The following is a 21,290-nucleotide window of genomic DNA, read 5'->3' as shown; positions in this document are numbered from 1 at the left end:
GATTGGATTTTGAAGGATGGGAAGAGGGACCCCAGGAAGAGGGCCCAGCCTTATGGCAGCTGGGATGTAGGCAGGGTGTCCAGAGAGGAGACTGGCTGGAGTGGTGGGTGAGTGGCCTCTGGGACCAAGCATCAGCTAGGGTTAGACTGTATTTGGTGAGGAACCTCAGCAGGGTGGCCTGGGGCTGGGACCTAAGTGAGCAGGCTATGGTCATGATCTGGATGATAACTAGAGTGGACACAGGGAGATGGCAGCGAGAGAAAATGGCATTGCTCAGGTAGTGGAGCCCAGGGGGACTCTAGATCTGCTGGCTGGGAGGGAGGGGCCACAGGAAAGTCCTGCCAGGAGCAGGCTGAGTGCCAGGTCTTCCCCCAAAGGTGCTGAGGACTGATGGATCCTGCCTTTGCCATGGGAAACCAGGAGGCCTCTTTCCCTGACTTGATAGCTGCCCTGAGGCAGGGGATTGAGTGAGATGACCCTGCCTGGGAAGGGGGACATCCCCGGTGCAATCTTTTTTTTTTGGCTGTGCATGGCTTGGGGGATCTTAGTTCCCGGACCAGGGATCAAACCTGGGCCCCCTGCAGTGGAAGTGCAGAGTCCTAACCACTGGACCACCAGGGAAGTCCCCTGGTGCACTCTTGGGACCCACTTGCTCTGTGGGTTTGGTCTTCTGTTGTGTCCGTGCCCTCCACACCCAATGGAAGGGTCTTCCCGTCTGTCTGAGATTTGTTGAATGAGTGAATGAGCACAGAGACCAGTGACGGGCAAATGCGGTTCTCCGTGTACACCACCGGCAGGGCACCACACACAATCACATCTTCGGCAAGGGCTTTTTAATAAGGCCAAGGAAGAGGGGTGAGCTGGGAGGCAAGGCCTGGGGTCCCTGAGGGCAGGGAAGACAGGCCGAGGTGCCTTTCCTCTGGCTCTCCACTGTCTGCCCAGCTCAGAGTGCTGGCTTCTGGATCTAAGTCACTGTGAGAATTGGGGCGTGCACTCCCACCCCCTCCATCCATTCCGCCGTGCTCTGTTGAGCACACACCATGTGCCACTCCCAACTCCTGGCAGGTGCCATGGAGAACCAGGCACTGCCTCTGCCTTCCTGGGGCTCCCAATCCAGCAGGAGAGGCCCATGCTGCCAACGTGGTGAAATAAAGGGCGCTGGAGGGCGGCAGTGGGTGGAGAGGTGGCAGATGTCCAGATGGGTCCCCCAGCCAACAGCGCCCAGGAGAAGCCAACCTCATCTGTGCTGACATCCTCAGAGCTGGGTCCTCTCTCTGTGCCTTAGTTTCCTCTTCTGCAGGTGACACCAGAAGGCTCCTAATACTTCCTGCAGATTAAGGTCTATGCCTCTATGACTGAGGACCATTCCAGCTGCCCCCTCGCTCCCGCAGAGGGAGCAAACAGCCCAGCGTTGCCCCTTCATCCCCCGGAATCTGGGCTTGCAGATCCTGGGGTCTGCCAGAGGCCCAGCCAGCTGATGTGGTGGGCTCCTGGAGCTCAGGGCTCAGCCCAAGACCTTCCCCAACAAACTTGAATTCCAGACAGCAGCCAGGATCCCCGAGTTGGGCAGTCTGTGCTGGCAGCAGGGGAAGCGCATGAGCACCGGGCAGGAGGAGGACAGAACCCCCAGCACTTGTCCTCTGACCTTGAGTCATGCAACAGACTGCTGGGGTGAAGAAGGAAAAGGGGTTGTGATGGAGGTCATCCCCCAAACTGAGTTCTAGATCCACCAAATAAAAGGGCTCAGGGTCAAGAGCGGACCATGGTGGGTGGGCTTTCCGGAACTCTGGCCAGCTGGAGGCAGAGCCATTGGCTGGGGACACTGCTCCAGCCTGCCCCACCCTTCCTTGAGGATGTGGCCCTGCTGGTGCTGTCCTCAATTCGGGTACCAGTCCGGGGACCCCAATATGTGTAACCAACTGCCTTCTCAAGCAGAAGTGCGGAAAGGGTTGGTGTGAGTTCTACCAGGATGTTAGGGTCCTTCCAGCTGGGGGACCGCAGCTGGGGACTCACGATGGGACCCTGAAACTAGGTCCTGAAAAGTTACGCAGGTGAAGGGGGAGAGTGGGAGGGTGTTCGCGCAGGGCAGAGGGCAGGGGTAGGGGACAGAGGGAGGAAACAGTGATTCTGGGCGATACATCAGTGTGACTGATCACGGAGGGAGGGGTAGGTGGGAAGATGAGTGGCGAGCAGGGGCGGATCTTGATGGTGTTTAGAGTCTTCTGTAGGCGAGGGAAGTCATTGTAGGGTTCTCAACAGATGAGTGACATGGCCAGAAGTGTACTTGAGAAGAGTCTCACTAACCTTGCCCTGCAGTGAGCCAGCCAGCTGGGTGTCCACCTGCATGCCCTTTCCCACCTCCTCTCCTTCTGCCCATAACTCCTGTCCTCTCTGCGTCTTGCTGGATACCCCTGCTGACCCTTTTAAGAATCAACTCAGCAGAGTCCAGTGAAGCATGGCAGCTGGGCCACACATGTTTATGTCTTCTCTTCCCAAGCCCCATTCAAATGAAAAGGATTTTTTTAAAAAACCCTGAGACTTCTCTGGCGGTCCAGTGGTTAAGACTCCGCACTTCCACTGCAGGGGGCACAAGTTCGATCACTGGTCGGGGAACTAAGATCCCGTGTGCCGTGTGGTACAGCAAAAAAAACAAAACAACAGCAAAAAAAACAAAACAACAACAAAAAAAACCTTGTACAAGAATGTTCATAGCAGCTTCATTTGCAATAGCCCCAAACTGGAAGCAGCCCAGGTATCCATCTAGTGGAGAATGGATAAACAAATTGCTATAGTCATCTGATGGAATACTACTCAGCCGTGAAAAGGAACAAACTACTGATGCATGTGACAACATAGTTAAATTTCAAAAATAAATGTGTTCAGTGAAAGAAGCCAAACACAGAGTAAAAGTGTATGATGCCATTTATATGAAATTCTAGAAGAGGAAAAACTGACCTATGGCGGTAGAAATCGAATTAGTGGTTGTTGCTTGGGGAGTGGAGGGGCCAGGAGGGGCTGACTGGGCTCTGCTCACACAGTGTGGTTCCTTTTCCAAGCTGAGTCTCCTAGAACCATCCTTCATTACCCGGAAGCCTCTCAGCCACCCCTCAACTGTGCCACGTGTGCCTCAAACTCTCTGTACCCCCAGCCTAACTCCCCCCCTTCCCTTCTCTTTCATGCTGCTTTCCCCACTCAGGGGACGATCGCACCGCCGGCCACCAGTCACCAGTCATCTCTTGTTGTGGCCTCCGAGCCCTGAGAAAACCCCTCTGCCTGATCGTGGGAGTGAAATTGGAGAGTTGTCCTGGCAAGACCACCCCGCCACCCAGCTCAGTGGGTTGGGAAATCTCTCTAAGAACAGGTCTCACCCATCTTTGTGTCCATGCAGACTCAGGTCCACAGGTGAAAGGAAACATTGACCAAGTAACCAGGTGATGACTGACCAGGGTTTCCAGCACCTGGGACCCTGGCCTTCCTCCCCGCAGCTGGGAATCCCCCTGAGTCCTGCCAGCTGGAGGCAGACGTGCCGGCAGGGCCGGCACGTTGCAGAGTCTCAAGGGCCAAGGCTGGCCTCCCCTTGTTCCTGTTCCTCCTTTTCGTGTCCCCGGCTCCTGAGTGCCCTCCCATGTCTCTCCAGATCTCTCCTCCCTCCTTACTCCCATTGCGCTGCCCACTAGCTGGAGCTGGAACCAGAGGTCCCCACAATCCTCTTGCGCATCCCGGCACAGCCCCCGCCCCCCCTGCTCCTCACCCCACCCCCGCCCTGCCACCTTCTTCTTCCCTCTACAAACAAGAGGCACTGCAGAGTGACCACTGCCCCGGGCTGGGGCAGAGCTCACCCTTCCTACCTCCTCTGAGACCCTCTTCCTCCTGCTCCCACCAGAAGGGTCCGTCCTTGCTCTCCCAGCATCCCGTCTCCCCAGCATCTGCAATTCACCCTCTCCCCGGGCTAGCCCCTTCCTTCCTTCAAGCACACGCAGGTCACCCCATCTTAAAAAAGCTTCCCTTGGTCCTGTCTTAACCACTGCCCGCCCTCTCCTTCCTTTCACCCTGATCTGAGCTCAGAGTTTGCTGCCTGCTCTCAGACTCTGGGTTCTACCCCTGTCGTGCTAATGAAATGCCCTGTGGGAGGCCACAGGCCTTCCTGGGCGAATGCTGGCTTCCTTCCTTCTGGAGCCCACTCTGGCCTGTTGACTCTCACTGCAGGCTCCATGGGGCGGGGCCAGCCAGGAACAGGTGCGTCTGTGTAGGTGTGTGTAGGGGGCGAGGAGGGGGGGGAGGGGGTGGGGGAGGGGGCTCCCTCCTGCCCTAATGGTGGCCCTTCTCCAGGCTCCTTACTCTCTGCTCTCCTCTCTGGTCTCCCTTCTGGAAGAGTCTGTGCACCTGGGCTGCAGCCTTTACCTTCACCAGGTCCCTTGGGACTGTGTCTTAGTCCTGGCTCTGTCTCCTTCCGGTTTTGAGCATCATATTTGTTTACCAACAGATTCCACCATCTCCACTGCATAACCTGGGGTGACCTCCACAGGACAGGACTAACGCCATTGTCATCTCCCCCCTCCCCCAAATGGCTCCACTTCATTTACTAATTCATATGGTTATTCATTCCCTGTGAATTCAGCAAATGTCTGTCACTCTCCACTCCTTCACACTGTCCTCCATTTCTCCAGGTGGGATTCATTTTCATTTTGTAGCCACATCTTTGGTTGTCACTTATACCTGTCTCTTCCCAAGTCCCTTTGGAGGTCACCACGGGTCATCTTCGTGGAGGGGTCTGGGAGGCGACTTGTCCTTCAGATAAAAGCTTCCTGGGCCCAAGGGTGGCAGGGCCTTTGAGCTGAGCGTTTGGGTGGGGGGCCAGGGTGGGGATTGCCCTCTCTTCGTGACCCACTTCTCCCTGCATGGAGGTCATTGGGCCTAGTTGCTGTTTCTCTTCCTCTTTGCCTGGGAGACCCTTAATCCCCCTCGCAATAGAACCCACACATGAAATAGGGCCGGGGAATGTGGCTGGGGGTTGAGCCCCGGCCCCTTGTGAGGTCCACCTGCCACACCTGGACACCCCACCCTTCTCTCCCAAACTGGCCTTGAACTGTGGGCCCAAGCCCACCCGGCCTTGTGGCACAGTGCCAGCTCTGGGCCCAGCCTCCCGGGCCGTCTCCATCAGGCCAGGCTTCATCTTTAGCCAAACAGCAGGCACCAGGGGCTCTCGGGCCCCTCACAGAGCTCCCAGCCCCAGCTTGGACCCTGAGTAGCTGGGCTCCACAGCTGTCAAGCTCAGTGGCCCCAGGGCCTGTCCTGGTGCACAGTGGGGTGGGCCCAGCAGGGACAGCTGAGCTGGGCACAGCTCTGACCTGGTGACCTTGTTGTCGGGTGCAAACGTGTCAAAGGCCATTTGCTGACCCTGTGGACTTGGGTGGGGTAATAAAAGATATGTGTGTGAAGGGGTTGAATGCTGGTTTCACCGCACCGACCCTGCATCTCGGGCCTCTGTGATCCTTATTCCCAGGGCCTAGGCTCCAGGGGAGTTGGGGACCAGAGGAGCAGATGAGAATGAGAAAGGCCAGGCCTCTCCCCTGCCCTCCATCCCTTCCCTCTTGTCCCGTATCCCCTCTCCCTCCCCCCTCACCTGGCTCACACCAGCCACATGTCCCACTCAAGCTTCAGCTGGCACTCAGGGCCCTACTCCCTCTTTTATTACCTCACCCAAGCCCACAGAGTCAGCAAGGGGGTCTCTTAATTGTTTCCAGAACAGGGCAGTATGGGGTTTCCTCAGAGGCCCCCCTGGCTGAATGCTCTGCACCCCTGGGGGCATCAGGAAGCACCCGGGGCCCAGTGACCGAGAACCCCTTAGTGTTTACTGTCTGCAGTCACATTTTTCCAAGGCGACTTGGCTGTTTTTCTACCTTTTGACGATCTGTTCAGCAGCTCATTCATTCATTCAATACTTAAAACGCTGGGCCCTGTGCTGGATGTAGCAAATGTAGGAATGCGGCAGGTTATCTGCCCACAGGGGTCTGCAGACTCATGGGCTTCTGAGACTGAAACTCTCAGAGGCGGGGTCTGCATGCCACCCTGCCCCCCCAACCTCCCCCTGCCCACAGTTAACTTTAGGCAAGTTGGAGGGAACTGGGATGCCACTAGGGTTGGGGATAGGGCTTGGTACGAAGAGTGAGGCAGGAAGGGGGCGCAGGGTGGTCTGGGCAAGGGGGCAGAGCCACTGACAGAAGAGGGGTGGCTGGGTGAAGGGGGGAGAACAGTTGGCAGCCTCTCAGCCTCAGCTTAATTCCCTGGGTGAATAGCAGCCCTGGAAGGGCTGCCGGCAATCCACTGTGGCTTCAAAGGGTCTTGGGGTCCGTGGGTAGGGTGGGATGTATGCAAGCAGCCTGCGCTCCCCACTTCCTGGAACTCTTGCTTTCCGGGGAGCTCAGCGAGCTGCTTTCTTCAAGGGGAAAGGGGTCTGGGGCTCGGACCCAGGCTGCTGTCCTGCCCTCAGATCAGCGTCTGGGTGACAGGGCTCTGCTGGGAGCTGGAGTGGGGGGCAGCAGCGAGACCTGAGGCCCCCTCTCCTGCCTTGGTTAATGTGTACCCCTCCTCCCCTCCCTGCCGCTCAGCCTGGTTGGCTTCTGGGGGACTGTGCCCTTCAGCTGCTCCCTCCCTGTTCCTGGCACTCACAGGGAAAGCTCAGGCCCGAGCACGCCAGTCTCGGTGGCTCTGACCTGTCCCACCTGGGAGCCTCAGAGTGGGCTGGACACATGTGCCCCAGGAGGAAGATGACCCCCCAGGGCTTCCATGCCCCTCCTTGGCTCACACTGACCAGCACAGGCCCAGCCTGGGTGGCCTCACAAAGCGCCCTCCCCTGTCCTGGTGCCTCCCCTCCCTTGTCACCTGTGTTTTCCTCTTCATCACACAAGAATGTCAGCAGGACCTGGGGCCACTCTCCCACCCCATTGTTAATGCAGCCCCTCTCCACAGCCCCACCCCTGACAGGCCCAGGCCTGCCCCGCAGGGCCAGCCCACTCCCCCCTGCCGGGAGTCCAAATACACCTGTTTACCTTTGGGCCTCAGCCCAGGATGGAAGCTCGCCTGACTCCTGACCATCTCCTCCCACCCGCCCTCACAGGCCTTCTTTCCTGCCCTCCAGCTCACCTGCTTCCTTCTGCAAGTCTGGGTCCCCAGTATGTTGAGGGGGGCGGAGCGGGGAGAAGAGTGCTTCCTGCCTGCAGCTCAGCTCTCCAGGAGGCCTGGCCCATTTGCTTCAGGCCAGCATGGAATCCCATCCCGGGGGCCTTCCAGTCACTGGAGCTGGGGGTGGCCTGTCCCGTGGAACAGGATGTACTCTGGGCAGATGGGGAGGGTCCCCAAAGTCTGAGTTCCTGCCCTTTCCCCCCTCATCCCTTTCCTGGCTGGGGATACATGGGGGAGGGAGGGGAGGGAAGAGGTGGAAAGTTAGGAGACAGAAAGGTGGCTTCTTGCTTTGGGAAGGGACTGTACCACACCTGAGGGTGAAGTGGCTGAAGGGCTTCTCACCTCAAAAGTGGAGATCAAAGGAAATGCAAAACCTGCTCAGAGAGAGCTTGAGTCATGGGCTCAAAGCCACTCAGTGCAAAAGAGAAAGGACAACTCAGTGCAACATGGGGTCCTGGATTGGGATGCTGGAATGGAGAGGAGCATTACTGGGGTGATCTGCAAGATGTGAATGGGGTCTGCGGTTAGATGGGATTACCAGGTCAATGTTAATTTCCTGATTGTGATGGTGGATTATGGAGGCGTGTCCTTGTTCTAAGGAAATACACACTAAAGTAACTAGCGCTAATGGGGCATCCTGTCTGCAACTTACTGTTAATGGTGCAAAATATATATTGACTGGGATTACATTGAATCTATAAATAAATACGGAGTCACTGAACGTCTTTTTTAAAAAGCCACCCAGCCAAGGGCCAGGGCAGGGATGAATAGGAGGGACGGGATCCACTCACGCTTCCCGCCCCTTCAACCGCCACCCCCCAAATGCTGCCTGCTGAAAGGGTGTGTGAAGCCCTGTGTTCCGGCCCCTTCGGAGCCCCCTCTTAGCTTTGGCTGCTCGTTGGCAGCATCCACGGACCCTTAAAAGTGCCAGTGTCTGGGTCCCGCCCCCAGAGACGCTAGTCCCAGGCATTTTCAGGAGCTCCTGGTGATTCTTCCTGGCAGCCAGAAGCTTCTTCAGCCTTTCCTTACCTGGCAGGCAGTTCTGCCAGCCCCTGACCTTGCCCCTCTTCCCCCAGCATGGGCCCAGGCAGAGGGTGAGGAGGGGGCACAGTGGCAGGCCCCACCTGTCAATCCAGGGTATACCCCTTTGGGCGGGGGCTGGAGGCTGATCCTGGGGGCCAGTGGAGAGGCTGGAGCCCCCATGTTCCCCCAGTGCTGGGGAGCGTGGGGGGGAAGGCCGGTGGGTGGTGGGGAGAGGGATGGGCTGGCTTCTGAGCTCGGTAAGGCCCCAACCCGGCTGGCCCTGCAGTGTGTGCACCCTTCTGAAATATTTGGAATAATTAGCAAGTGAAAGCAGCAAGTTGGCGGGGGAATGCCAGGTTGGCCTGGAGCCAGCCTCGAGTGCAAGGAAAGAAAGGGGCTTCAGGAGAAAGGGGCCTGTGGAGGCTGGGCAGGATTGTGTAGGACAGTGCCTGTGTGTGTGTGTGCGTGTGTGTGGGCGCGCGCGCGTGAGTGCTGGGGGAAGGGGCTGTGCACCACAAGGGCGTGCTGGCGGGGCCAGGTGCGGGCTCGGGGGAGAGATGGGTTCCAGGCAAAGCTGGGGTGAGGGGGTTGAAAGGTGCCTGCTGAGTGTCACATATTTGCTGTGCCTCAGTTTCCCCATCAGAACTCTGGTACGTTGGTTCCTCACAGGCTGGAGCTATAGGGTCTAGGCACCCCGTCTTCCGTCTTCCCTGATGGCCTCCCTCAGCCCCAACCTGCATTGGAGGGAAGGCGCTGGGCGGGGTGAATGAACCCCAGGGTGGCAAGTGGGGCCCCAGGGGCTGGGGCCCTCTGACCTCACACCCTGTCCCTTCAGGAAGGGACCAAGGGAGGGAGGAGCTGGAGACAGGCCCAGGCGAGGACCGCAGGCGAGCCTGGGCAGGCCCTCGAGGTGGGCGAGGTGGGGGACGTGAGCCGAGCCCTGGGCAAGCTCGGCCTTTGTGAGTCCCCAGGGCCAGGGAGGGGGCTGTGCCTCCTATGCCGCCTGCTGCTGGGGGCTGTGGGTAGTCTCCCCATTGCACAGATAGAGGTGCCGAGGCCCTGGCTGCAGGGGACCCCCGAGGGCTGCCTCTCAGCCCCTTTCTCTCTGGGGACCCAGAGATCATGGGGAGTGCATCAGGGGGCACTCTGCAGGCCTTTGGTGCCCCCCATCTTCCTCCCAGCCATTCCCCCTTGGGCCTTGGCCTCCCCAAAACTGGCCCATGCTTTTCCCCAGAGAAAGTTGCAAGCAGGTCCATTTTGAGATTTTTTAAAATTTTATTTTTAAAAATTTTTTTATTGTAAATAACTTTCCATGAAAAAGGTTAAATTGCCCAATGGGGCAGGAGGGTGGATGTGGGATGCAGCCCAGGTGGCTTAGGGTGGAGCAAGACACTCCCCCGCAGGAGTGCAAGCAAGGGCACAGGGCCGTTCCCCCTTCCTGGTCCCAGTGGTTCTAGCAAGCACTGCGTCCCTCCCAGTTAAGCCTCAGCTATAGCTACACTCACTACATTAGTCTGTCTGTCCCCTTTCCCTCTGCAGCTTGGCTGCCCCGGCCCCTAACCCCCAGAACCCCAACTCCCCGCTGCTCTCAGCCTCAAGTTGGGCTCAAAGATTAGGGATATATACCCTCTGCCCCACCTCTAGGGATGAAGCCAGAAGACCCCAGAGGCCTTAGAAAATCTCCTGGCTCCACCCGGCACCCCGGCCTCGTTTCTGTCTCCTCTCTCTTCCCCCCCTCCCCCTAGCTCCGCCCCACATACTGCCGGCCCCAGCCCCAGGGAAGCTCTGCCCAGAGAGGCCTCTAGGGTGTTAATTTGCAGTCACCTAATCAGCATTTGTTGTACCTGGGAACTTTCTCTGGATAGAGACCTGGGGAGGAGAGCGGGAGAGAGAGAAGCTTCGAAGCCAAGATGCTCTGGGGCGGGCCGGGCCCTGTACTGATGCTTCCAGCTTGGCCAGGGCCCCTCCAAGCCGCAGCTCTCATAGTGCAGGGCCCTTAGCGTGTCCCTGGGGCAGGGAAGAAGTGGATCAATGAAACACTGTGTGTATGGGGGGCTGGGGAGCGGAGGCAGCAATTTTGGTCCTGGGCCCCAATTCTCAGCCTGCTGGACTAGAATCTGAGGATGGCCTGGGCTGGGGGCCGTGTGGCCTCGTGGGGTGACCTGGCCCAGCCCCTGCCTGGGCGGTAGGGTGTCCATGGGCCTGCACTGGCAGGGGCGGGGAAAGTCTGGGCCCAGACTTGGGCGCTGTCTGGAGGTGGGGCAGGGCGTGGCTTCTTACAAGAAGGCGCCCATGCTGGCCCAGTCGTGCAGGTCAGAGGCCAGGGTGGCATCCCCGGCCTCAAAGAGGGGCTCGGGGGGCAGGCAGCTACTGCCGCTCTCGTCCCAGGGGTGCTGCAGGAAGGATGTGGCCAGGAAGGTCTCGTCGAAGTCCAGGCTGTCGGTAGCCTGCTCTACCGGCGGCCCCCAGGTAACAGGGCAGTCGATGTGGCGGCCGTGGACGGTGAGGTCCACGTCCCCATGCGAGGCGGGGCTCAGCGGCGGGCTCAGCTCCAAGGCCTCCAGCGTGCCCAGCTCCCCGCCCAGCGTGCCGGCGTCGAAGATGGCCTCCCAGTCAAAGTTGCCCTTGAGGGGTTCCAGCTCGCCCTGCTCCTCCTGGGTCAGCAGCAGGGTGCTGGAGGGCCGCGGGACCTTGGCCACCCGCTTGGGCAGCGGCTGTTTACGCTTATGCCCCAGCCTGCCCTCGCCCGCACCCCAGCCCGCCTCCCCAGTGGCCTCCTCGAACTCCCGCAGCAGCTGCTGGGCCTCGGTGTTCACGGTCAGTGGCCCGGCCCACGGGGCGGAGCTGGGCTCCGGCGCGGCCTGGCGGGCAAAGGCCGGGTGAATGTGGACTGGGGGCAGCCGCCGCTTCTTGAAGGCCCCACTCAGCAGCCGCTCGGCGTACTGGGGGTCGATGCGCCAGAAGCCCCCCTTGCCTGGCTCGTCCTTCTCCCGAGGCACCTTGATGAAGCACTTGTTCAGGGACAGGTTGTGGCGGATGGAGTTCTGGACACAGGGAGACAGGAGAGAAGGAAGACAGCTGGGTGAGTGGGTGGGGTCAGTGATGGGGGGGGCGCCCAGAGCCACTGCCAGCCCTGCCACCACAATCTCTCCAATGGGAGCAGGGGAGACAGAGGCGCTGCTCCGACCAGGAGGCTCTGGGACACAAGCCACGGGGCACCAGGAGCTGGGAGTGCTGTCGGGGGCTTTTGTTCCCTGTTGCCAGGATATCTGCCTGCTCAGTCATCCGAGCCCTGAGCCGCAGGGTGGCTCTCACTGCCACCCTGTCCTGCCCTCCCTCCCTTACCCCGCCGCTTGCGGCCTCTGGCCAAAGGCCTTGGCTCCCCCAGGGCCTGGACGGCCATCTCCCTCTGCCTGGGCCTGGCTGGCCTTCTCTGTTTGTGAAATGAGTGAGTGGGTGTGAGGGTGTGTGTGTGTGGGGGGATGGAGTGTGGGAGGATCTGATGACTTTCCTTGTTTGCAGAGCCGGCTGCTGGCCTGGGCCCTCACCCCCCATGTCCCCCTCCTCCCACCCCAGGCTCTGAGGCCTCAGTTGATTATTACCCAGCCAAGAGCATAGCGCTCATTCCTGGGGCCTCTCAGGCTTGGGGTAGGGTCGGGGGGGTGGAGGGTCTCTGCTTTCTCACCAAGGTTACAAATGGTACCTGCCCCAGGGTCAGGGCCCAAGCAAACGTGGAATAGCTTGGAACTGTGATCCTGTGACCTGTGCCACAGGGAAGGATCTGTGCATCCTCAGGGTCTCTGTCCCCAAGTAGCCCCCGATCCTGATGGTCGAAGATGCTCAGGGCAGTGTGTGCCCAGCCTTGAATCACCATCCTGCCTTGTTCATGCCTGGGTGCACAGTCCAAACCACGCTGGGGCACAGGGGTCTGGGGCCTGGTCGGTGGGGCCGGCAGGTGAGTAGTGCCCCCTGGCAAGACTGGGATGTTTACACGGTGGCCTGGGCCCCTTGGCTGCTCTGTGCCAGGTTCCGGAGACTTGGAACATGAAGCCAGTGTGGGAGGCAAGAGCCCCTGTGGAAAGCACCTGGCTGAGGTAATTGTCCCCCCGGGGAGGTTGATGAAAAGAGGGGGAGAAGTGTAGGCAGGAAACTAGGGAGGGGTTGGGGTGGGGGCTGGCACAGCAGCTTTAGGAAGGCCCCGTAGCCCTTCCACTGGGACACAGCTGGCCTTCACACCCCACAGCACGCCCCTCTCCCCTCCCAGACCCCCTCCAGCCGACTGAAACCAGGCAGGATGCAGAGCCTGGCAGGAACGATGCTCCTGTTCCTGCCTCCAGTCAGGCCCTGACAAACTGACCTGGAGTAGGGCAGTGTCTAGGAATTCTAGGACTTGGGACAAAAATGTGTCCCTCAGTCCATCAACCTACCCTGGGGGGCTGTGCCCACGCATAGTTCAGCCCTGGTCTTTGGGCTGAGCCTGCTGAATGAGTGACAAGTTTTTCCCACTTGCACCTCTATGTCGGCGCCCCTAAAGCCCTCTGCACATCCTTCCCCCTCCCTCTCTGAGGTCAAAGGGGCGGCAGTCCAAGCACTGGGCTCTCTCGAGGTCCTTCCTCGACGGCCTTCCTCTCTCGGGGCCCTGGCTGTACCGCGCCTACTCGGCCTGCGGATCTGGGATGTGAATCCAGTCCGCGCGGGCGTGGGGAGGGAGGGAGGGCCTCCCCTACCTGCCAGGTGGGATCAGCGTGGCGGAAGTAGCAGAAGTTGTCCGTGATCCACTTGTAGATGGCCGACAGGGTGATCTTGGTGGCCTTGCTGGCCTGCATGGCCATGCAGATGAGCGTGGCATATGAGTAGGGCGGCTTCACTTGCGGGTTGGTGGCGTAGTCCACGTCGTCGGGAGGCGGGGCCTGCAGCCCCGGGGGGGCGCTCCGCGACGTGCACGAGGACGTGGGCTTGCCGGGCGTGTGCGGCTGTCCCAGGCAGGCGGGGTCGGCCGCCAGGGGAGACCCCGGCGCGGCCGAGCCTGGCACCTGGTGGTAGCCGTGGGGGTCGGTGCCCCCCGAAGGCAGGGCGGGGGCCTTGGCGTTGAGAATAGAGAATTCCTGCAGCCACTGCAGGCTGGTCAGGCTGTCATCCAGGGCGTCGGGCTCCTCCAGGCCGCCTTCCGGTCCGGCCTCCTCCGCTGCCCCTGCTCCCGAGACGCGTAGCCAGCTCTCCGCCATATCTGCGGGGACTCTCCGAGGGGGCGGTCAACATCCACGAGCCGAGCAGAGGTGGCCGCCGAGCTCTCCGGCCCGCTGACTCCGGCGGCTTCAGTTACACAGCCTCCCGGAAGCGTGCTTCCATCCCGCGATCCGGGGGTAACCTCCTCCGAACTGAATGTGGTGCCTGCGGGGACCATAGCGGGAACTGAGCCCTCTTTCCCCACCCCCGAGGGGAGAGTGTGTGCGAAGGGGGAGGCTCTTACTAAAATCGTTCCCGCAGCTGGGGAGGATCTTTTACTGCCGAGGTCTGGGAAACAGAAGCTGTGCCCGGGGGTCCGACCCCCACGGGGTTCGCCTCGCTCTTTTCCTCTTTGATCTTTTAGAGGAGACTTAATTAGCCAAACGAGGGAATAGTGTAGGGGCATGCGAGGCCACCCCGTTCTCCCTCAAAGCGGGAAATTAACCCCCCTCTCTCCCTCCACAACAAATGGAAATGGGGCGAGAGAGTCCAGGAGGGCAGTACGACGGGGCGGGGGTCGGGGGAGGTCGTCTGATCTTTGAAAAGGGATATTAGGATGGGGATCAAGGGGAAGGAAGGAAACAAAACAGAGTTATAAGGGGGCGGGAAGTGAGTGTCCCCCAAACTCCTCTGATGTCAGTCCCCGGGCCCACCACTTCCGTCGGGGACGGATGGGAGAGCGGGCTGGTACCGACGCCCTCCCTTCCCACGGCCTGCAGCCCTCCCCGTCCCTTACCTGGCTCAGAGCGCAGCCCGGGCCAAAGGAAGGTTCTCGAAGAAGTTCCTCCCACCGCCCACCCCCACCGCGGCTCTCTGCCCCCAGCTCGAGGGCCCAGCCAGCAATCCTCGTCGCCCCCCACGCCCGACGGCGCCTCTCTGAACGCCAGCGGCCCGGGGACGGGCATTAAGTAGCCGCTCGGAAGGCTTCTCCTGCTGCCATGGCGACGCTCCGCCCATATAAACAGCTTCCGCTTCTGCCATTGGTCAGGGTGTCTCCAAGGAGACCGCGGGCTCTTACCACTCTCTCAGGCGGTAACTCTCTTCGAACTCCCTCCTGCCGCCCTCTCCCGCGCCACCCAGCCCCCTAACCGCCACCGCGTCCCGGCTCCGCGCATTCCCGCCCGAGGGCCCCGCGCAGGGCTCGGAGAGGCGCGCGGCTCGGCGCTCCCGCAGAGGCCCCGGAGCCCCCGGCGAGCAGTTCGCCGCGGGAACCGTACTCCCGCCCCACCCCCTTCCCATCTGGGCTGCTCAGAGGTGCCGACGGCTCCTGGGACGCAGCCCGTGGCGCGGGGGCCAAGGCTGGGTGCATGCTTGGGGGTTTCCTTTCCTCTCCTCTGGGCTGCGAGTGGCACTTCCTCACGTTTCTGCGGCCTGTCCCTGTCTCCCGACCGAGTGTCGTCTTGGTGCCCGCAAGCAGGTCTGACTCTCCGATGCCACCTGCCGCTCAGGTCCGCAGAAACCGCAGCACCGGTCGCAGACACCCCAAGGTGGCTAGGGTAATCCAGTGTTTCCCGGTAAGCGCTCCCTCCCCGCCCCGTCCTCAGCAAGATTCCCAGAAGCTGACATTCCAGAGGCTTCTTCGGAAGTGCTCTCCCTCCTTTCCAGATAGCCGAGGAAGCAGAGCCGGTGGGTGAAACCCAGAAAAGCCGTGGACTTGTCAAATTCTCTTACTGGGGTCATTTGCCCCATTAATTTCACCAACCTTTAAGTGACAGACTAACGGTGGACTGTGGTCCTTCCTCCTCCCTTCCCCCAGCCTCACTCCAGTCACCAGCTTTCCTGCTCTTCAATTATTGAGGAGCTGCACTTGGAAGTTCTCCGGTTGAAGCGGGGCGGAGGGTGTGAGGGTTCCTTATCAGGCCTCTGCGCAGGAGCTGTGCCCAGGGGATGGTACACCAACTCCCACCCAGAAACACGTCTTTCCCTACCCCTTGCCCTCTCTCACTCCTCCATGTCCAGCTTGTCTTGAGTAAAAGTATTAAAGCGTGCTGGAGAACGTCGGACAGAAACTTTCACAAATAAGCCAACTGCACAGTTAACAGCTCTCCTTCCCTTGTGAACAGTTTTATTCATTTTTAAGAATCATGCAGCAATCCATAAATATTGCATCCTTGACGTCCCCACTGTAGTGTGCCCATGAGTGTACTCCAGGGAGTGAGGGGTACACAGATGGCACAGTACACACATACTTACACACACTAGGTGTGCAGATCCTAAAGCAAAGTGAGCAACCAGCATGCCAAGGTCAGGTGAACAGGACACAAACTCTCCCCAGGTGAGATGGCTTAATGTGTGTGGATCTGTGCCCAGGAGATGCCCCAGCGTGGGCATGACCTCTGGTGGGATGGGACTGGGGAGGAGAAGGAAAAAGGGCTCTGTGAGAAGGCTGGGATCACCACACCACTTGGAAGCGAGCTCATAGGTGAGCTCCGACCTGAGTGTGGCAGGAAGGAGCCCCAGGCCTCCGGTTAGTCTGTGTCCTTGTGTGAGAAGCCAGGCCCCGTCACATTCTCTCTGGGTCAGCTGCTAACAACATGACTGTCTCCAGAAGATGGCTGGGGCAGCTGCCCTGTTCCCTGACCAGGCTCTGTGCCCTGTTCCCTGATCCCAGCCCTTTTGGATGGGATATTTCTGCTTGCCAAAGAGCTAAATGAGGGCAAAGAGGTGAGGGGATGGGGGAGAGAGCAGGAACTGTCTGAGAAACAGGAGTGAAGGGCCATTTCTCACCCAGGTATGTTTTGGTTATGGAAGCAAGGCCTTGAGGAATCTCTCTGAGCCTCTTCCTGGGAGAAGAGAGACCTTCCCGAAAGGGTGAAGACAGTGGCTTCCTCTTAGGGTTCCTGGCTACTGTGGCTACTGTTTACCTGCATCTCCTTCATCTCAGGTAACACCACGCTGTGAATACTACCTGCCGGGAGAGGAGGTGGATCTGTACGCCACCACCCCAGGCTAAGGGAGCGCCCCCTTCCCTAGTGCTTCTCAGGCTCAGACTTCAAGGAAATCAGGAAGTGGGGTTATTGCTTGAATCTTCAATATGAAAGGGGCTGTAAGAATGTTTCGGGGAAAGAAAGGACATTAAATGGGGCCTGAAACAGCAGAGTCCACTGCAGGATATCAGAGCGGGTGGACACGGGAACTCAAGGCAGAAGCTGAGATTCAGGCTTGGCTCATGTAGTGTCTGTCAGGACCACAGGCCTCCCCCCCGCCCACCCCCCAGGGCAGGATGTGAAGCACAACCACCAGGCAGTGAGGGTCACCACCCCCCTGGCGGCGCAAAGAAGCCACACAGGAGGTGCCAAAGATCCCCCAGCACTGGGCTCTCTCTGAGGCCTTGGGAAGGACCCTGAAAAGCTCTTCTAGGGCAACAATTCCAACTACTAATTCAGGCCATCATGGTGGGCACAGCCTAGGGCTCTGTCACATCTCAGCCTCACAAACTGTTGGATCCCACTTTGCTTCTCAATCTCATGCTCCACTACACAACCGCCTCTTCCAAAAGCCAGCAGACAATGCATCTATCAGAGAGCTATGAGGAATCCACTGATAACACTAGTGTTGAGAGACGAACAGCCAACAGCTTACGGTCTTGCTGTTTCAGGCTGTTATTTATATGCCCTACACTGGACTGAGGTGGGGTGGACATGTGACTTGAACAACAATATCTCTAAATCTCTAATGAGCCTATGGAAGGCAGTACCTCCCCCTCCCCCCACCAGGCTCAGCTGATCTGGAGGACAGGGGAGGAAAACCGGTGGGGTGGGGAGCCTCCCAGACCACCAATGACCCCAGCTCAGCCCTTCCCCCAACCTCCTTTGGGGTTCCTGGGCACCAAATGAGAACCACCGGTCCACCCCTCTCTCAGCCTATTTCTTCAACTATTTAAGAAAAGCGGGGTGGAGACGGGGGCAGCAGGGATAAGAATGCCACCTGACAGGGTGGTAGTGATGAAACGTGGTAATATACGACAGTTCCTAACAAGTGCCTGGTACATAGAGGGGGTAAAAAATGCTTTTGCAGTGTCACCTTAGGATGGAGCCCCAGGCCTTCCTAAGTGCACCTGATCATAAATAACTCCCCGGCAGGTAATCATTTAACTGAGGGATTCTCAGATTCAAGGCCTCTGTCAAGCAGACAGACACACGAGGCACAGCCTCTGCTACCAGAAGCAAGAACCGTTTTCCCAACCAGCCTTCTGATGGTTGCCACTGCTTCTTGTCCTTGAGAAAGGAGCTCCTAATGCATTTTGAGGGAAACCCCACTTACAGTGCAATATGGCTTTCCCTTCTCACAGGAGTCATCCCCCAACCCCACCCCAAATTGCACGTTTCAGATTGGTTATGATGTCCCAGAGACTAGAAAATGCCAGATGGGTGTTTGTTATGAAGTCACCCAAACTCTTGAGTCTTCTTGGTCTACCTCCTAAGGAGAAAAAAAGATGCACAAGAAATTAACCAGTCCGTGGACCACAGCTCCACCTGAAGATCAAGATACAGTGGAAGCATTCCAGAGAGTCTCTGCAAGGGTCTCATGAGCTGCAGTTCATTGAGTGGCTTTAGCCCACAAGGAGAAAAGAGGCTTCCGGTCCCTTCTGAGAGGGGAAGGATCACGGTTGCGGAAGAAGATGAGTCTGGGAGAAGGGGCAGGTGCCCTCAGCATCCAGCTTTCACGTGGGTCTAAAAAGTCTCCATGTGTCTTGCTGAGGATGCCCAGGAGGTCAGTGGTGCCGTGAGGCCAGGATGGGATGTGAGGACGGGAGGAGAGCCCTGGTACAGGGGCTAGGGCTCTCAGATGGCCAAAGGACCCCACACGCAGAGCCTGTTCTCGGGGTCCTCCAGGCTGCCGGAAGATAAGCGTCGGCGCTGCGTGTTCCGACGACTGACCACGTTGTCATCAGCCTGCCAGGCACCTGAGAAGAGGAAAGGAAGGTTACCGGACCTTTGGTTTGGTCCAGATGGTGTCTGTGGCAGGACAGCCCGGGAGTTTGGCACGAAAACTGGCAGAATGCACATTATCTTGGACTCCCACAGGGTGCAAACCACAGCACGTGAAACTTGGGAGCAGTGGCGCCCACTGGGCTAGGGACAGTCATGGCCACTGTGGCCCACTGATGGAGGGACATGCAGGATGGTCCTTGTTTTGTGAGCTTGCCCTAGGATCCACTTTTGTATCTTTATTTGGTCTTGAAGTTTGCCTAAGTGTTACAGCGGACCAGGAAAAGAAACTGAGTCTAGCTGAGACTTTCACGAGAGCAGGAGGAGGTGAAGGGGAGGGAGGAAGAAGAGGGTGTTAGTTTGGGCTCAGAGTTAGTGTTTGCTGTGGGGGCCAGGGTGGGGCAGGAAGTGACTGGCTGCCCAGCAGGGTGCCAGGGACCAAATGGCATGGGGGAGAACAGAGTGACAGCTGTTCCTCTCTTTCTGCACCCAAACAGCCCACCGAGATTTGCTATCAGCTGGTGCCACCAACCCCAGAAGACATTAGCTCCAGAGCTTTGGGGTCCCCCGGGTACCATCCACGAAACTCATCATCTTCCCCCCATGTACTGCAGTTCCTGCACGAGAAGCACCCGCTGCCCTTGCTGGAAACCCACTCTTGGTGCTTCTCTCTCCTTTGTGCTCTGTATCCAATCCATCATGACCTCCTGCTTGTTCAAGCTCTAGTAATGTCTAAATCTGTAGTCAGAAAACTGGGGTACAGCCCCAGCTTGTAACGTACTGACTGTGTGACCCTGGGCAGGTCACTGTACTTGGAGCCCTGGTTTTCCCATCCATCAGATGGGAGATGAGTACTTACCCCCCAGGGGTGCTGTGAGACTAAGCGAGGTGACATGGGAGAGCGCTGAGCAGGGCGCCTGACTCACAGAATGTGCGCGACAACCAGCCGCCCCCAGGCCTTGTTCAGGCCACACTCATCTCCCCCGAGTCGTCCTCCCAGCCCACAGACTGGCTCCATCTGATTCATTCCCTCCAGTGCAGCGAGATGCCCCTTCCAAGGGGAGAGGATGAAGCCCTAACCCCCTGAGGTTGGGGAAAGCCTTCCATCCTCTGGCCGAGGACTGCTGAGCTGCCTCTCCCAGCACCTGCCCCAGAAGGCCGCCCCCGCCAAGCCAGATGGGGTCCAGTATGCTCCGAAATGCTCCCCCACGGCCTGTACCACCACCCCATTTCTCACGCTGTGTGGAAATTGCTGAATCCTCCATCACACTGTGATCTCCTCCTCGGCAGAGCCGAGAGCCATGCCCGGCCCATCAGAGGGCTCAGTTCGTGGATGGAGCTGGCCGACCCTGGAGGGTGGGCGTGAGGCTCACTGCGTTCATGTTTGAGGGAGGCCACTCACGAATGTCTGGGGTCAGCTTCAGGTTAGGCCAGCCCAAGACACGAAACCCTTTAATGGCAGAAACACTAGGATTAAGCGGGTATAAACTGTGTATTTCCCATAAATGTCCTGGTGCGATAATCCGCCCTAAGGCTCTAATAATAGTCTGTGGAGGTGGACCCCAGGGGAAGGGGAGTGAGTGGGACAGGAAATTTTTAGGTATCTCTCACAGCCAGACGGAATGTGGGGATCTCTATTCCCTGGGGGTACCGGAGTCCGGCACATGGGTCCACAGTGCTTTTCCCCTCTAAGGGTGACAGGATGAAGAGCAGGCAAGACTGCCCTTTTAAGTTAGGAACCCCCAGATAAAGTAAGTTGTTCGTTCATTTTATATAATTTGGTAGATCTCATACCTATTCCTCAATGTTTATGGGGAAGGACTCCGGAACTGTGGCTGTTTGGTAGGAAAGACCAAAAGCAAATGGTAAACAGGAGAGAAGACACACACACACACACACACACACACACACACGCACACACACACAAAGTCAAAGCACCGCCGCAGCCTTGCCGCCACCACCACTGGCTGCCAGGCTGCCTGGCTCTGAATTCATGAGTCCTTGCTACAAACACCACCGGTCCAGATTCTGAGCCAGGGTTGAAAACTGGCTCCTGAAACAGCCTCAAGACTCAGACCTGAAGTCTCTGTTCTCCCCGGCTTCTTGGTACAGTCGGTGGTGCTCTTTCCTCTAAAAAGGCTTCTGCCAGACCCTCGGCAAAACCCTGCCGCTGCTCCGCGCATCCTGGATGCAGAAGGTAAGCCTGGAAGGCGCAGGAGGACTTCCTGAGCGAGTGCTACCATTCTCTCCAGCCCTCAGCCAGAAAAGGGAGCCTGGAGATTCAAAATCCTTCACGGGAGGTAGAGGAAGGTGGTTCCCACTTAATTCCATCCTCAGGCTCAGAAAAGGGAGAGTGAAGAGACCTCTAGAGGCAGATTTGGGGAGCACATCTAGGGGGATTCCGCACACCCCTTTCTTGCCTCTACCCAGCCACTAATTAAATTTAAGGTCTGTAACAGTTCCACCATCTTGTAGAGTTTCTCTCCAGGAAAAGAGAAAGTTAATTCAGATTTTTCCTTAGTATCTGCGAAGCGTAACCCTTCCTAGTGGCGTCTTAGTCTTGGGTTATTTCAGGTCTCCATAAGTACTTTTGTTTGTTTGTTTTGTTTTTGGCTGCGCAGTGGCTTGGAGAATCTTAGTTCTCCGACCAGGGACTGAACCAGGCCACTGCAGAGAAAGCGCTGAGTCCTAACCACTGGACCGCCAGGGAATTCCCTCCATAAGTACTTTTAGATTTCATCGGTATGCCCACTCCTGTCCAATGCCGTCATTTAAAAACATTTGTATTTCCACTAACAAACCCAAATTATCTTTGCTTTTTCCCATCACACTCCCCAGAGCCTTTTCACAGAATTGTCACTGGTCCCCTGACCCCTATCCTGCCGCCTGTGTGATACTCCATCAGATTCCTTAGAGCCCCGTCTACCT

At 58.3% G+C, this 21,290-nt stretch overlaps 2 protein-coding genes across 2 annotated transcripts in view; both read right to left on the bottom strand.

Annotated features, from left to right (window-relative positions):
- Window positions 1–9,951: 9,951 nt before the first annotated feature.
- On the bottom strand, window positions 9,952–14,275 carry FOXJ1 (forkhead box J1). The gene is made up of 3 exons (XM_061174814.1): window positions 14,168–14,275; window positions 12,933–13,596; window positions 9,952–11,249 (listed from the first exon to the last, which is right to left on the bottom strand). Exons 2-3 carry the CDS (start codon window positions 13,428–13,430, stop codon window positions 10,482–10,484), a joined length of 1,266 nt encoding a protein of 421 aa, XP_061030797.1. The 5' UTR covers window positions 13,431–13,596; window positions 14,168–14,275; the 3' UTR covers window positions 9,952–10,481.
- A 2,355-nt stretch (window positions 14,276–16,630) lies between these two features.
- Window positions 16,631–21,290, bottom strand: part of RNF157 (ring finger protein 157) — a 79,497-nt gene continuing 74,837 nt past the window's right edge. The window contains exon 20 of the mRNA XM_061174812.1: window positions 16,631–18,337. Coding sequence (XP_061030795.1) covers window positions 18,216–18,337 — 122 coding nt within the window. The 3' untranslated portion in view covers window positions 16,631–18,215. The remainder of the gene's footprint in view (window positions 18,338–21,290) is intronic.

This window comes from Eubalaena glacialis, chromosome 19 (genome assembly GCF_028564815.1).
Source record: "Eubalaena glacialis isolate mEubGla1 chromosome 19, mEubGla1.1.hap2.+ XY, whole genome shotgun sequence".
In the NCBI taxonomy this organism is placed as follows: domain Eukaryota; kingdom Metazoa; phylum Chordata; class Mammalia; order Artiodactyla; family Balaenidae; genus Eubalaena; species Eubalaena glacialis.
Note: the sequence above shows the minus strand (reverse complement) of the source record. Positions and strands in the feature narration are given on the sequence as shown.